Source organism: Manacus candei, unplaced genomic scaffold (assembly GCF_025592945.1).
Source record: "Manacus candei isolate 608988 ecotype Guabito, Panama unplaced genomic scaffold, ASM2559294v1 h1tg000064l, whole genome shotgun sequence".
NCBI lineage: Eukaryota > Metazoa > Chordata > Aves > Passeriformes > Pipridae > Manacus > Manacus candei.
The window spans coordinates 1,950,162-1,965,918 of record NW_026138112.1 but is presented as its reverse complement, the minus strand read 5'-3'; the positions used below and the strand labels follow the sequence as shown (position 1 = coordinate 1,965,918).

Here is a 15,757-nt window from a genome sequence, read left to right as displayed (position 1 = left end):
GGCAACCAAGCTTAGGAAAATCACTTCCCACATACCAGAATGGACATGAATTAAAAGTAATTTTATTCCACTTGTCAATGACATTTCTATCATATCTGATAATAACGCAAGCTACTAAAAGTCCCACAAGACATATCAGACCATTGAAATAGTGTTCAAGAACCAAAGAGGAGTTCACAGAACAGCCAATTCTTGGGATCATCAAAATCAGTGGCAAGATTCCCACGTGGACAAATTCTATCAGTTAAATGCTGAATAAATCAACTGATTTCACCAGTGCTCCTGAAGTTTTATAGTGCAGTAATTCAGGATAGAAGATGCTTCACTGACTTCAATGAAAAACAGAATTTGGCAGGAAGAAAAGCAAAAAAGCACATTGAAAGTAAAATATCAAGGCACAGAAAATACATGCTACTTCCAGGCATACACTTTAACAGGTAAAGGTTTCTGGGGGATTTTTTTTTTTTAATAGGTAGTTGTACTCCTGTCAGATGATTCTTCTCTCACCTGCACCTGCAGAACTCTCCAGGTTTCTGGTTAGTCACTCCAGATTGATGTTAGTGCAAGGACAGGGAGTGTAAGTTGGCACAGCTTGCTTGAAGGTATAATAATAAAGAAAACAGAGCAACAGCCACTGAAGATGTAGCCATGTCTTAATGCTCACCAGAACTTACTCCTTCTAACACGGAATATTTGTGTGACAAAACAAATGTATTCTATGAAACAGTTTTCAGCTAATAAAACCAGTTGTCCCATGCTTAATTTTCATAATGTATCAAGAAACTGCAGTAATTTAGAGGCCACCAGTTCTGGAACCTAAGGCTGTTCACTGAGTGGTATCTTAGGATCAGGAAGAGTGACTGTAAGTAGGGAAGGGTGCAAAAGTCTGTCCATCTCTAACTGCAGTGATATACAGAGTAGTTGTAGCAAGATGAAAGGATGAGCTAAACAAAAAAGACATGAACAAAGTAGAGCACAATGAAACTGTGAGACTTGCTAGAGGAACAACAACAAAGGGATGAAGAAGAACATCTATTTTAAAAGAAGATCTTTTGTCAGATAAAAAAAATATGAACTTTTTACATACGTAGTTTAAAGAGGAAAATATGATCAGTGCAACTTTAATGCAGGACTGGAGCTAAGTCAAGGGAGAGCAACAATGAAAGACAACAAAACAAAAATAAATCATTAAGAAAAATACAGATGCTATGGAAGAAGAGTCTCTCTTAATAATCAAGTGATTGGAATCGGTCCCAGGTGGTTAAAAATCCAAGATAAAGATCTAAAAGCTGAGCATGACAGAAGAAAGCAGCTGCTGAGTCAGAGCACACCCACAGCATTATAAAATCACGTAGCAGGATAAAATCACTAACCCATGGTTACAACTGTGTTGAGACTATTTTAAAGTAATAAAAAATTCCTTCATGGCCTGATTCAAAACCCACCAGAGGTAACAGCAGTTCTTCTACTTCAGTGGGCTGTGCATCAGATCTTACATTGTGCACTATAAACAGTCTAGATGTGTTGGCTTTGGCTGGCTGGGGTCAGCCAGGGAACATCATGGATCCAGCATACATTCCAGGGAAATGAGAAAGAAAAGGGATTATTTTTAGGGCAAGATCTCATTATACGTTAGGGTGAAAGAGAAAATGCTGCTTTATACTGAGATTTCTTATAAATAAATGATTTTGAAAATCTGGTCACGCCATGCTGATTAACTAACTGGACTATCAGTTCATTCACCAGCAACATGCCTCTGCAGACTTGTAGGGTCAAAGCTAACAGTCTGGAATGGTTTCCATCTCTTCTTTTTCCCCCTCCAAAGGTTTACATGTTCATATCCTCCAAGTGCAGTCCTGGTCTTCAGATAGCATGCTGCAAGGACACAGAAATAAGTATGTTTAGAGGAGGAAAAGACAGAGGGTTTGCCCTGTGAGTTTAAATTATTAATTCTGCAGACCTAATGGATACATTATGCCACATTAGTGGTACTTGTTCTCTTAACAAACATCCCTCTAGATTAGTGGTTCAATACAGGTTTGAATCAAAGAGCTGAGTTTCTAATGGTATTGGTCACCTGTCAGTCTGAACTGAATTTTTAAACTGGGTTACCTGAATCAATGCAAGTTAGGACCTTTCATTGCCAGGAAATGAGCTCTTATTTGAAAGTTTCATGAGGTGAACAGCATCTGTGCTTCTTGGAGTGGTACATAAAAGAGTCAGGCAAGAACAACACTGCCAGTAATAGAGAACTTGGTAAATACAACAGCAATACGTGACAGACATTTTAAACTGGGTAACCTTTCTTGTGCATCTGCTTTAGGAGAGGAAGGAGTTGAGAGGTTCCCTCACATTTTTGGGTAGAGGGAAGGTCTCAGACATTACCCAGGGATGTACAGACCTCACTGGCTTGTCCCTGGATTGTGGGCTCTCTGCCTGACTCTGAGATATCTCCTCCATCAAGCAGCCATGCTTAGCAGTTCCTTAAAGAGGGATTTGGGACACGAGGCTCGACACAATAAATATATCCTTCAGACAGCATTAACTCCTTTGCTGATTGTCTCCTGGATGCTACTCAAGACTCCAGTGGGCAGAAGCCATTGTGGGAACATTTCCTGCAAGTGCAGATGAAACAGCTGGACCAGGATTTCTAATGTGGTTTGCTAAGGAAACGAGGCTGGTGTGGTCACAGTGCCCCTGTGCATCTGCACGTGCCTGCCACTGCTCAGCCTCCAACCTGACTGAACTCTTCGACAGACAGGTAGAGGACTTTAGGCTCTTATACTTTTACAAATCCAGTAAAATGAGGCAGGCATAAAGAGATAATCAGTGAGAGCCCTTACCAATAGAAAAGCAGCAGGATAAGCTCACTGGCTGGATGGACACCAAGAATTAATGTAGGTAAAAGAACAGGAATGCCCTGACTTCAGACTTCGAGTTCTATCAGTTACTGGCAGTTCCATCCCTGCAGCACAAGGCAAGCTGTATTCCTTGACTTGGGTTTGGGGTTTTTTATGGTAAGGTACAGAGGACAGGATTGTAATGTAAGGATCTGGAGGCTGGCGTGTAAATTCTTGTCCTCATGCTGGCCTTCAGTTTATTCTGTCTCTGAAAGACAGGCAGTCACTTAGTGACTGGTTGCAAAGGCTTCTGAGAGCCTCATGAAAGGGACAACAGAGACATTAAAAATAATGTTGCATGCCTTTTCCTCCTGAAGGAGTATTTACAACTTAGTAAGAAAACTGCATTACACTGTATGTATACATCTGTTGCTGGTGCCCAGTCTAAATCCTTATTCCTTTTCCTTCTACCCAGAATTACCAATGCTGCATTACTGCACCTATGCTTGATTTAAGACCCTTCTGGTTATGAAGCAGTACAAGCTGGTGCTTTCCACACAGCCTGGCTGTCTCTGTCTTCCTTCAAAGCCATGCTGACAAGTGGTATTTCTGAGGTCAAGTTCTAGATCGAGTGAGATTAAAGAAGGGGTCAGAAGTTCAGGCTCCTCTACAAAAGCATTAAAATATCATAACGGTTTTCATAAAATTCTGAACTCAAACATGAGTACCCTTCTCATTTAAGTTATTACCAGAGGATAGCTCTACCATGCCTGTGGCCCTGGGTTCAAGATAAACAAAGACAGTGAACACTTGATGTGAGTTAGAGAAGTCTCCCACGCTGGTCCACTGGCAGGAGTTTCTTGCATTCCATCCCTGCTTTGGCTGCCCTTTCTTGGATCAAAACAGTCTCTGTGTCAGTCAGAGCTCTACAGAAAAGCTTGAGTCTTTACTCCACTCTAAAACCTCTCACTCATTCTTCGCATTTCTACTTGACTCACTCCCACTTGCAGAGTCACTAGAGAGGGGCACAGAAGACTTGGGCTTTATATAACAAGCCTTGTGGGTCAACTGGGTGGCAAAACTCATGTGAACTCTAGTTCTGCCCTGAACAGCATTGTAAAGTGTCACTCAGACACTAGAGATAGGCTAAATGTGAGTCTAAAAATCTCCTGTGAGAAGCTGAATATTGTTCCACACTATTCACAGGTTATGTAGCAAACCCGGGAATGGGATAAGAATCCATAATTCCCATGGTAGCATGAAGTAGAACGTGACTGTTGAGATCCAGTTAAGAAAAGGGTTTAGGATCCCTGGGGTCTCCTTCACTTACATAAAGGAGGATCCAGCCCAGGATTTTGTTTCCCTAAGCTCTGCCAGTGGAACTCCAATGAAATCCAAAGGCACTTTGTGTCCTGTGTCATCAAAAACCAAACCAAAACAGAGTTTTGACTCTGCTTCAAAAATTTCAAGGCTACTCTGAAAACACAGACTGTGAATGACTTGAGAGCCCTCATTTGCTGAACAAAATACTCAGAGACAGGAAGGCTGACTCCAAGAGCACCCAAGTCAGTGGAAAGGTTACTGACAGGCTTCATGAAGGATCATAAGAACAGCAGCAGTGGGTTGGAGCAAACAGCCACCTTTGCAGCATCCCACCTCTGACAGTGACATGTCACAAACAACCAAAGGAACTGCCCTTCTCTTTTTTCCCTTTCTTTCGTGTATGTGTGTGTACCACATCTTTCTTAAGACAAGGACATCAGAATTAGAGGCAGGACTCAGGATGTCTCACCTGTCATCAGCTATCTTGCCATTCCCTCTCTATCCAGGCATGCTGCAGCAGACCAAGGCCAGCCAGGCTATGGCACACAGCTCTGCACTGTTTCACTTCACAGTGATGCCTCCTTATGGAAGGCAAATATGTCCCTTTTCTCACTGCAGCTCTTGATGGACAACATGCCTAAGGCACATATGCAGGGCCAGACTCGCTGGTGACACAAATACTGGCTTCAGTTACATCTGAACAAGCAGTGGAAATGTAATTCAGTGTTCAGGACTGGCAAGGCAGGAGCGCAGGAGAAGCTGACTGGAGGGGGTGAAAGTGTATGAAGAATGGAGTGAGAATAAATTTGGCCTAGTGTGGAATGAGGGACAGCCCTGATTTGGCACACACCACAGCTCTGCACTCAGAGATTCCTCAGCATAATGAGGAATACTGTTTACACTGATCAAGACAAGTTTTATTGCTGAGCTGTTAATTCCAGTGATGCAAATGATGGCTTCCCCTTCCCTACATTCAGGGTCATGACTGCAGAAGGCAGATGGTTCCCAAATGTTGGGTGGGCCCTGTTCCAGGATATTGTATATATAGGTATCACTATATATCTTAATATATGTCTGCTAAAGATAACATGCCAATGTTCAAGACAAACGAGGCTCTCCAAGGCAGCAGGAGAAGCCCTGAGTTGACTTAGCACCAAGTAAAGTTTCAACATGAAAAGTCAAGGCTGTCTCTTCCATACAGACGTAGGTGTTGACTGTTGTTATTCCTGTGCTACTGTTACTCTGGGACTGAATAAGCCAGAGAAGGCACTCAGGGATGCTTGGAGGTAGGGATTTTCTGAAAAGTGAAAGGGTCTTCCTCTTTTCAAGTCTGCCAGTGTTATTAGGTACACTTGGGGGTGTTATTTGGGGTATAATGTTGCTGTTTGTTCAAAGCAGGAATTCCTTGCACATCCTTTCTCTGCAGCTCCCACCATTCCTACCCTTGACACCCCTGACTCGATGTTCTTCTCCTGGCTGAGGCATGTGGAGTTGTTTTGAAGGAGACTTCAGAGCCAGCTGAGCCTGACCCAAGTTCCTGTACCAAGAGGAAAAGTTGTGTAACAACTAGTAGAGATTCCCTCCTGCCAACCTGACCTGGATGCCTCAGTTTTGTTGCCTTCCAGAAGCTCTGACCTGGGATGCTGTGGAAGAACTCAAGTTCTCATTACACCTGGTATCTTTGATACTGGCAGCAGGGCCGTGGATAAATCAGAATTAGCTACTTAAATGTATGAATTTATGAAGAGTTTATGCACTCGAGTGACACCCCCTGTGAGAAGCTGTAGCAGTTCTGGGAGAACAGATAAAGTACTAACAGATTAGAAATGGGATGGTAGGATGGTAAACAACAAGCTCTAAGGTAAGATACCTAAGAATATGGTAGGAGAATACCAAGGGGTTCTCCCAAGGGTAATTTGCAATGAGACTTGTTATCCTTTGAAGACCAAAAGGAATGTCAGCAGGAGCAACTGGGTGCTGTGGTAGCTGATGAATTTCATGTGGATAAAACACATCCTGGAAGGTCAAGATTTTCATACATATCACTGAAGTCAGAATTAACTTTCAGGGAAAATGCATGTGTAGTCATGGAAACATTAAATCTCTGCTTAATGGTAATCAAATAAATCTGTTGTATTACTCTATTAAGGCTATTTTGTGCTCTCTTACTAAAACTGAAACATATATTAAAGTTGGCATAGAATTAATTTACAATCACTTCACTTCAGCAGAGGCAAAATGGCTGTTAGCAAATAATCATGAACAAGGTACAAATGGATGTGACATAACTGCATGGAGTGTGCAATACATTCACACCAGTGGCACACCAAAATAAGTATAAAATATAAATGTACAAAAGTAAGGCAACAAAGGGGACTCAGGTAAGCATGGAGAAAGGAAAGCCCAGTTGGGTCCTCCTGTTAACCTATTTTCACATCAAAAGATTGTTATTGCCATCAAATACTTCCTTAGAAGCAAAGGCTTTTCAGAGGGTGACAAGTGAGAGGGAGAAGGGGAGCAGTAAAGACACTGGGAAGCCAGAGAACAGGGTGAATCCAGTAAACCCTGAGCCCTCACGAAACTCAAGGCCAAGAGACCTCTACAGAAACTATATACAGAAATTAATATCCCAGCAGTGTGCTGAGGGTTCCCAGGCACCCCCCCGTGCTGCCCTTCTCTCCTCCTACTTTGAAAAAAATATTGAGCTGCTCTCCTTGCCTGAGAAATGATGAGTAAGGTGGTAAAGGCGCTCAGAGGAATTTCCTGCTGCTGTCAATTACAAAACTTGGCACCTCCTGCCTGAAGTGACTCGGTTTTAAATCTGTGAGGGCTGAACAAACTGAACACAAGCTGAAACAGAGAGACTCATGCTTGCAAAATGCATAGAAAATTAATGAATATACAGGAAGGTTCAGATTCTGTGGCACCATCTAATAATATCCTACAGAACCGAACTCCATCTCCACTAACTTTCCTGTAGTTCAACATGGTGCACTTCAAATTTTGTCTGAAAATGCTGTACATGTTTAATCAGCTACTCCATTCCACTCCTCAGAGATGTCTGCATTTCAGTGGTACATGAGGTGATCTCTGTTTATAGTTTATGCACAAGTTTGTACAGTGCATTGAAAGTCAAAACAGCCAATAATAAATTCATTTAAATTGGTTATTTTAATGGGAACTGCACAGTACTATGGAGAAAATCTGTTGCATAATTTTAAGAAATGGTACCAGTAGCCTCATTACATTTGTCCTCTTTTTCAAGTAAGCTTATAATCCATCTGGGTAACCCTTGTGTTACAGAGATTCACTCACTGAGCTTTGTCACTATTGCTGCAGGTGTAGCAAGGCAGGACAATAACACAGCAAGGAGAAGGAATGGCCTTACCCCACAGAGAGCCAAGTCAAAATTACATTTGTGGCCACTTTTGATATAGTTGGTCACCTGTTTTACTGTCAAACAGTAAAAGAGCAATTGAGTGTCGTGTTCTCCTTACAAAGTTGAAAGATAAAGTGGCCAGATTGTGAGACTGAAAATTAGCACCTGGGGACTCTATTACCTGAAAGCTAAGGATCTCTGTGCAGTTGGTCTCGCAGATGGTGAAAATGAGGAGCAGAAAAACCAAAAAGCAACTGGCCAAAAGTGGAAAAACCTATTGGAGCTGCAAGAGTTTCTAGAAAACCCACAGCTCATTTGTGCTTAACTACAGACAACAGAATTTTCTAAATGGTAAAATACGTAAAAATTGTTCTTTGGGAAAACATGCATGCACCTCTAAAGAGATAAAAATAGATAGTTTTGACAATCTTTAGTCTGTTGTTCTGGAGCCCATGCCCAGGGAACTGCTCATAGTGCTTCCTTACCGTTGTGAAATGAACTATCCCATAGATGCCAATGATGACAAGGCCAATGATAATCGATGCAACAGAAACCCAGAGGGCATTGCGACCCAGTCTTTTTGATCCTTCTATGTCTCCTTGATTATAACTGTTTAAAGCCTGGAGAAGAGAAACAGAGAATTTACAACTTATTGTAAAAAAAACCAGAACGCCGAGTCCAGAGTTCTTTATCAGAGTGCTCTTTTGCACTGTCTCAGCATCCTTCCTCAGGGAATCAGATTAGTCACAGCACGTTCTTTAGTATCATATATGTATTCCAGGAGGTATCCCAAAAATGGGAAGTATGCGAGGAGAAATATGAGGACCTGATAAAATGAACTGTTCTGTGGACTGAAGAATTCAGATTGTGTTTAGAAAATGACTTCACAAGGTATCACCAAGCGTTATAATGAACAGGCTTCAGTTATAAATCAGCTTTTGTAGCAAAGACAGAACGACAGTTAATTCGAGTAAAGATCTGAGCCTGTGGCGAGCAGGAAAGGGATGAAGTTCATCAGAGGATACCAAGCATTGCTGTAGAGCCATTTCTCCCAAGCAAAAAAATAATTAGGGACATTATCTGTGCGTTCTGTCGATTAGTGAGCACACAAAGCTAATGGGCTTAGATGCTTTCTTGGTGTTAGCACTGCAGTAAGATCAGTCCTGCCAAGACAGTCCCAAAGCAATGAAGCCTGTATTCCTAGAATTGCATCTCAAGGATAAGTGCAGGTACTTATTCTCTGGTGTCTAAGAAAGGCTGAGATGCTGATGCACTCCTGTCCTTAAAGAGAGCACTGATACATTTCTTCTCTTCCTGGAAGCCTACATGCCTAAACATTTCTCTATTTTATGTCCCTAAAGAATATCACTAATACCTCTGCTCTGCTGTCAAATTTTGTTGAGGCTGACCAGCAAATGGAAAGGATGGAATGGGGGAAAAGAGAAGAGATGGAAATGATAAAGGGGAACAAGCACATAGTCACATGGGACAGTGTCACTTCTGATACTCCACCAGTGCAGCCTCCTGTTACAAAGGGGGGCTGGCACAGTCTTCTCCCCTAAACTACTCTGCTGTTTCCAGCAGTCCTGTCTACAGGAGAAGAGTTTTCTTAGGTTTTCTTAAAGTACAATTGGGAAGGTCATTAAAAGGAGTACAAGGAGAAACATGGCTTGGCTTGGTCTGGAGCAGGCTGACCTCCTCCTGCCTCTGCCAGCAACCATAGATGTGACTGTGGCTACAGGGGGAAACACAGGGAAGCATCACTGACACCCTGGCCTTTGTTCTCCACACTTATCAAAGCACTCCCTTTGCATGGCATCTTACAGTGTGGTCCTGCAAAAAGCCTAAACTCAGTCCCCCAGACTGAGACAGAGTTGTAAGCAAGATGTCACAGCACCAGCTTGCAGTTCTGTGCCATTTTACTAATGTATTTAGGGAGTCTGGAAAATGTCCATGTGATTTCTGCAGGTACTGCATAAATAATTCACTATGCAAACTTTAATAAATAATGGTGTTTTAATACAAATCCACGATGAAGAGGAGGAAAACAGCATTAACAATACAGAATAGGATTTGGGAGAGACAGGAAGGAGACAAAAGTTTCCTTATGAAAAGGCTTAAATTAAATGAAATAACTTATATGACGTTCATGAACAAATAAGAAGTTTGGGGGAGTGGCTGGGGTCTGACACAAAGCTTTTTGAACTTCATTTACTTCCATCTGCTTCAAAGGGTTCCTGGTCAAGCTTCCAGTTTTACACATTAGACATAGATAACATTAACTGTTTAAGCCTTAAATATTACATCTGTTTATTTCCAAGGGAAATATATATATATATTGAGAATACAGCATCTGTATGAGACATGTGGTCTGTCCAACTCTTGAAACAAATTTTAGCCCTTTTCAACCTAATACCACCTGATTTCTCAGGTTTCTGCTACCTCGCTCCCTATGAAGTCATAAACTAAATTAAAGTCACAGTTCTGCAGCTGTTAATTTACTTGAGTAATCTCAGTGACTTCACCAGGTTCACACACATCTATTTATAAAATATATTCTCAGTTCAACAATAAAGTAACTTAACCTCATGTGAACAGAAATTTGATGAATTAGCTATAAACTTCTAATCCCTTTTTACATATGTTTTCTGTTCCACATTCCCAGAGCACTGATCATGGCAAAACCAGAAAGAACACTGAATTACTTCAGAAACCCTCCTCTACCTCTCTTACAAGTCTGGGCAGACCAGACTGAGGTTCTCTGATCAGCATTTTCTAAGCTCTCTAAGCCAGGCTGTGTGAACCTTATTTGGCTGTGCCTGGAAATGAGACACTCTCTAGTTCAGTCCTAAGGAAGAGTGAGACGTGCTGACTCAGGGTGACTCCTCAGTGTAAGAAAGTTTCCAGGGAAAGAGAAAGAAGAGGGGGGACTCGGGGAGCAATTCAGAACCAGGCTTGATCTCTGCTTTTTGGTGAACAAAACAGGCAGGTGCTGAGCAGGACACATGAAAGGGGAGTTGGTTCTGCAGGCTGTTGCAGAGGAAAAACTTGCCAGTTTTCAAAGATAAAGGCCATGCAAAAATGCCTAAAAACAGGTGCTGAGCCCTGTTCTTTAATATTCCTGAAGTAGGTACAGGTTGTCCCACACAGTGTTAGATGTCCAGGTACCTACAAGTTACTTAAAAAAAATGTATAAATAATAAACTTTGGAAATAAACTTACTAACTACAGGCACACTGGTCACTCTGCTAGTCACTGACCTGACCAAAGCCAACACACTGTATGTGGCTCATTAGGATGCCAATTAGAAGAGGTGACTCCCTCAGAAAGTAAGTTCCATCCTTTGCTGTCCCATGACTTCTACCACCCCCTTGTTCATTGTCTCTGCTTAAGGAAACTCATGTACAGACAAAGCATCTGAATCCAACAGCGACAAATGCAGAAAAAGAACTTGTTACTATCAGAGGCAGATGAGCCAAGATTGTCACAGCTTGACCACATATGTTGTTTGAAGCATGTAAATGATTAAACAAAAATGTGTCAACATAAAGAGGCAGTTAGGAGCAAAAATCAGTGAGAAATAGCTTTTGAGAGACTGTTTGGAAGCTGTTACAAATCCAGGGCCCTATAGAATTAGATGTCTAGTCTGACATACAGATCTTTGAAATAAAGACAACTGAACGAGGCATACTGAGAAAATCCAACAAAATGTGTTCAACTGTCAGACCTCAGTGCTGGTATTGGAAATATCCAATTCATTTCTCAGAGTTGTCCCACAGTCTCCCTCTAGCTCTGATCCCATGAGTCAGATACAGCCAGCCCACACGAGCCAGCTCGCAGACACAACTGGCAGTTCACTGCCAGCCGAGTGCTCCTTGGGTTCACCATAGGGGACAAGACACCGCTGCAGATAAGGAGTCAAAGAGCTCAGGGACACCCTGCCTAGCCACCAGAGAAGTCTCTTCTGTCACATAAGCTCCTGACTTGGTACCTCCCCCACACTACTGCCCCTGATGCCTTTCACCTATGTAAGAACAGGGTAAGTCTGAGCGAGGCACCTCTGGGGTAGAGTGAGCCAACTAATGGTACAGCAATGCAAATACAGCTGCTGGAAACAACAAGAAGCAGAATGGATGGCATCTGGCTGGAACCACAGAGGAGCACTGAGAACAGTGATCCTACAGCCAGGAGTTCTGGCCAGGTCCCTGAGGAAAACAGAACTCCATTTGCTAAACATGCCGAGCAATCCTCACACCTCCAAGTGACTCGTTTGAGGGGGTTGCTCTTGTAATGCCAATACAGTGTGTTACTGATGCCATTAAGGGACCATTCTACCAGCTGTCCTCTGACCCCTGCCATGAGAAACAGGTAGGTAAGGAACAAGAAAAGGTTGTTATCGCAATAGGGAGAACTTGCAAAAGGTTTAGTCTAAAAATATAGTCAAGGAGGTAAGATCTGTAACGGTAAGGTTTGTGCCTCCAAAGGTGAGAAAGAAGTGAGGAAACCAGTGCTGGAGTTGTAAATGGGGCAGCAGAAGAGACTGAAGACAAATCTGTCATTTATTTTGGGGTGTGTTAGAGCCTAGACTCTACTTTTAGAGTGAAAACACTGTCTGAATTTAGAGCAGTTAAGGAGGACATGACACAGGTACACAGGGTGCTGAGCCATGCCCCTCTATAAGCCAATAGGACTTTCCCTTCAGGCCCATTCTAGGAAGTGGAAATTTGTAGAGAACTCTGGTTCTATGGGCCTTTATCTCTGACACAAGATCTTAGGCAAGTTCTGCAGACTATAAGGTACTTTCTGTAGGAAAAGAAAATAACCTACTCTTCTATCTCAGTATTAACCCTTAGCAACTCTATCTGAAAAAGAGAGGGAGGATGTAGATCCCAGCAGAAACAGAAATAAAACCAGCACAGGCTAAAATGCAGAACCTGCAGCTGAGGATAATGGAGCAGTTACAGGTTGCAGCTCTGAAAGGCAGGGGGATCAGAAAAGAAGTTGGATGGGTTATTTTTAGGGAAAAGGACAGGTTATAGGTGCTGTTGAAACACAATGCTGTTGAAACAGAAGGGTTTCACAGACAGTGGAGGTCACTGGTCTGGTTTTTGTTTCCCCCTCAAAGGGAGTGGGCAGCTGAGACCTGCATAGACTGTTTAGCATTCAGGAAGTGCTCTTCCCACCCTGGCTTCTACATATCCCCTGGTGACAGTTACTGATGCCTGACTCCAAAAGCCTGCGTGAACTTCAACTAGGCCGTGGGTGGAGATTTCTCCATATGGGGTGCAAAAATCTTTAGAGGCCAAATTCTGTCCTTGACAGATAACTTCTGTGCAGCCCCAGTGCCTTGGTGAAGGCACTGTCACAGTGAACAGACGCTCGCAGCCCCAGATCATCAGCTCTCATTACTTTATATAGCACCCTCAGTGTCCATGGACAGAAAGGATGCTGGGTACCAGCAGAACCAAGTCTTCCCAAATCAAGGAAAAGATCACATTGTACAGTTAAGGTAACAACAAAGAAAACAAACACAGAAGGGGAAAAAAAGGGGAGCTAATACTTAACTGCACAAAAATAGTTGGGAAGATGGCTTTGGAATAGCTCCTTTAAGTCATTTTCAAGCCTAAGCAATGTGATTTCTGATCAATCTTACTAGTTTTAAAAGAGTGTGCTTTAGGATATTTTAGACATAGTTAACTATTCTTACACTTAATTGCAAAAAGAAACAACTATATTTGTACTTACCTTTTCAGCCTGTCAGAGAAAAGGATGAAAATACACAACATGTTTTAAACCTTTTTCAGCTCCTAAACAACAGAAATACATTGCAGTATTACTGATAACACTGATCATGTATATGACTAGAAAACTCTGGATCTGACTCTGCAACTTTTCACTGAGAGAAGGAGATTCTGTTCCAACAATCCTTCTGAAGTTAATGGGATTGCTGGATTATTAAGGAATATGCATATCAATTGCAGGTTGTAGGAGTAAGGCTGTTCTCTCAGTGTATTTAATACTCAGTTTATAAGGGCTTTTGCCAACAACCAACAATCTTTATAGTTTTAATATTCTAGTAAATAGTATAAAAGAACCTGTTTACTGGAAAAAAAAATGTGCTCCTATCATATTTGATTAGCTGAAGCAGAAACTAAATCTGATTTCTGTTCCCCAGCCACCACTTTCACACACAGACACTGTGTCCAATCCAGCGTGCAATTTATTTGATGTAACAAATCCCATTAACTGGGATAAACCTGCTTCCCTTACATAGCCTGAGAGCGAAAACTTGTTTGAAACTGCCTTTCACTCCACGTTTTCCATCTGCTGGTGGGACAGCTCGGGTGGATCCCCTGGCTGTGCCTGCTGATGCTCCCAGGCTCGCTGCCTCACCCCACTGTGCACAGGCTCCAGGGACAAGCGGTTCAAAGGCGGCTGGATGCCCCTTTCCCGGACGGCTCCTCCAGCCCCCCCGGCCGGGAACGCCGTGGCCAAGGCAGCGCGGAGCGCCCCGTCAAGCCGGCTTGGACCCCCATCGGGGCTCTACTCACCATGACGGCGAAGACGAAGGCGACGATGTTGATGGGATAGGCGGGACAGAAGCAGGAGAGGATGCTGAGGAGCAAGTAGTTCTTGGGCCGCGGCTGCGGCGGCTCGTCGGGCAGCTCATCCTCGATGTTGGTCTCGGGGCTGTTCTCCAGAGCCCGCTTGATGTCGGCGCCGGCGGGGAGCGCGGACATGGGGCTGCGGTGCGGAGCTGCGGGCGGGCGGCGCGGAAAGCCCAGCGCCGCGCTCCGGGCAGGCGGGACCCGGCGCGGCGCAGAGCCAAGGGAGCCGCCCCGGGACGGGGCCGGGCGGGGCGCGGGAGCTTTCAACTCGTGAGCGAAGTTCACGGCGGGGATCGCGAAAACACCAACTCCGAGCGACAGCCGTCGAGAGTTCCCAGCGCCGCGTCCCGGCTGCGGCGGGTCGGGGCAGCCCCGGGCTGTCCCTGCCCCGCTCCCCGGCGGCCGGAGGAGCGCAAAGCCGGCGGTTGTTCCGGACTTTTTGGAACTTTTTGCTGTTAAAAGACTTTATGCCAGTTTGCATGACCCCTGTGAAGAGTTTGAGAAGTCTCTCCCGCTCCCCTCGCCCCGGAGTTTAAGAACTCCGCCGCGTTCTTAAACTCGCGTTTCTGATGTCTGAGCTGCGTCAGCAAGCGGGGGAAAGCCTGAAAAGGCATTTCCTCGGGTCTAGGATGAATTTGCCATCTCCTGTAACTCCAGCGACTTGTTAAACTTAGGAAAAGCATTGAAGATTAGCAGAAAATAACGAACCGAAAGGATTATGGCCAATTTCTAGCAAGTGATTCAGTCCTTACCGAACATAACACCTGTAAAGTGAAATCCACTTTGGGGGATGCACAAAAAGGAGCAAAGAAATTAATATTATTTCCAAACACTAATATTTGGGGAAAAAATTCCCTAACAACCACAAAACAAGTAAAAAAAAGATCTGCTTCCGTCATGGTTTTCAAGTTGGTGAGAAAAACTATGGCAGCCTGCACTTAGAAAGGAACAGGCTCTGTTTCTGCCATGTGATATTAGAAAAAAGACTTCATACCTGCGTGGAGCTTTAGCAAAATGGAGACTTCTGATCAGATGAAGGCTGAAGTTGAGATTTTGCTCTGTCTGACTCCTCTTGAGAACATTTAATTAATTAAAGTTACAAAAAAATAGTAAGATGTGTTTACAGCTTTATGAATGAGACACTTTTGTCACTGGAAGCTTTGCCATTGACTTGAATGGAGCCACGTTTCCCAGTTCCGGATGTCATCAAACAAGATATAATGTAACACAGTAAAGACATAGGAAATAAAGGTGCAGTGTTTTCACTTTCATAGACATTAATCATCACTCAGCTGCATGCCTGGAATATAACATGGAATGAGAATCTGCTGATCTATCAGAATGTCAAAAGAAAAGATGGTGTATCTTGAGGAAAGAGTAAGAAATACCAAGTCCCTTCTGCTTGCCAACGTAGCCATTAGTGTTTGGGCACAAACTCTGTGTAGCTGTAAAACCTCTGATCTGTTTCTTCTCAAGGGGCTTTAAACACAGTCAGCAGACAAGCTCAGAAAATACAGTTCACATCACACCATACAATTACTGTTAAGAGTCCATGGACTCCATCCCTTTGGAAGGGATCAGCTTCCAGGGCCACTCTAGCCTTTAAT

The 15,757-nt window shown here is 43.4% G+C and overlaps 1 protein-coding gene across 1 annotated transcript; it reads right to left on the bottom strand.

The window, feature by feature from the left end:
• Window positions 1-46: 46 nt before the first annotated feature.
• On the bottom strand, window positions 47-14,428 carry TMEM233 (transmembrane protein 233). The gene is made up of 3 exons (XM_051805411.1): window positions 14,094-14,428; window positions 8,028-8,162; window positions 47-1,875 (listed from the first exon to the last, which is right to left on the bottom strand). Exons 1-3 carry the CDS (start codon window positions 14,280-14,282, stop codon window positions 1,864-1,866), a joined length of 336 nt encoding a protein of 111 aa, XP_051661371.1. The 5' UTR covers window positions 14,283-14,428; the 3' UTR covers window positions 47-1,863.
• Between the last annotated feature and the right edge of the window lie 1,329 nt (window positions 14,429-15,757).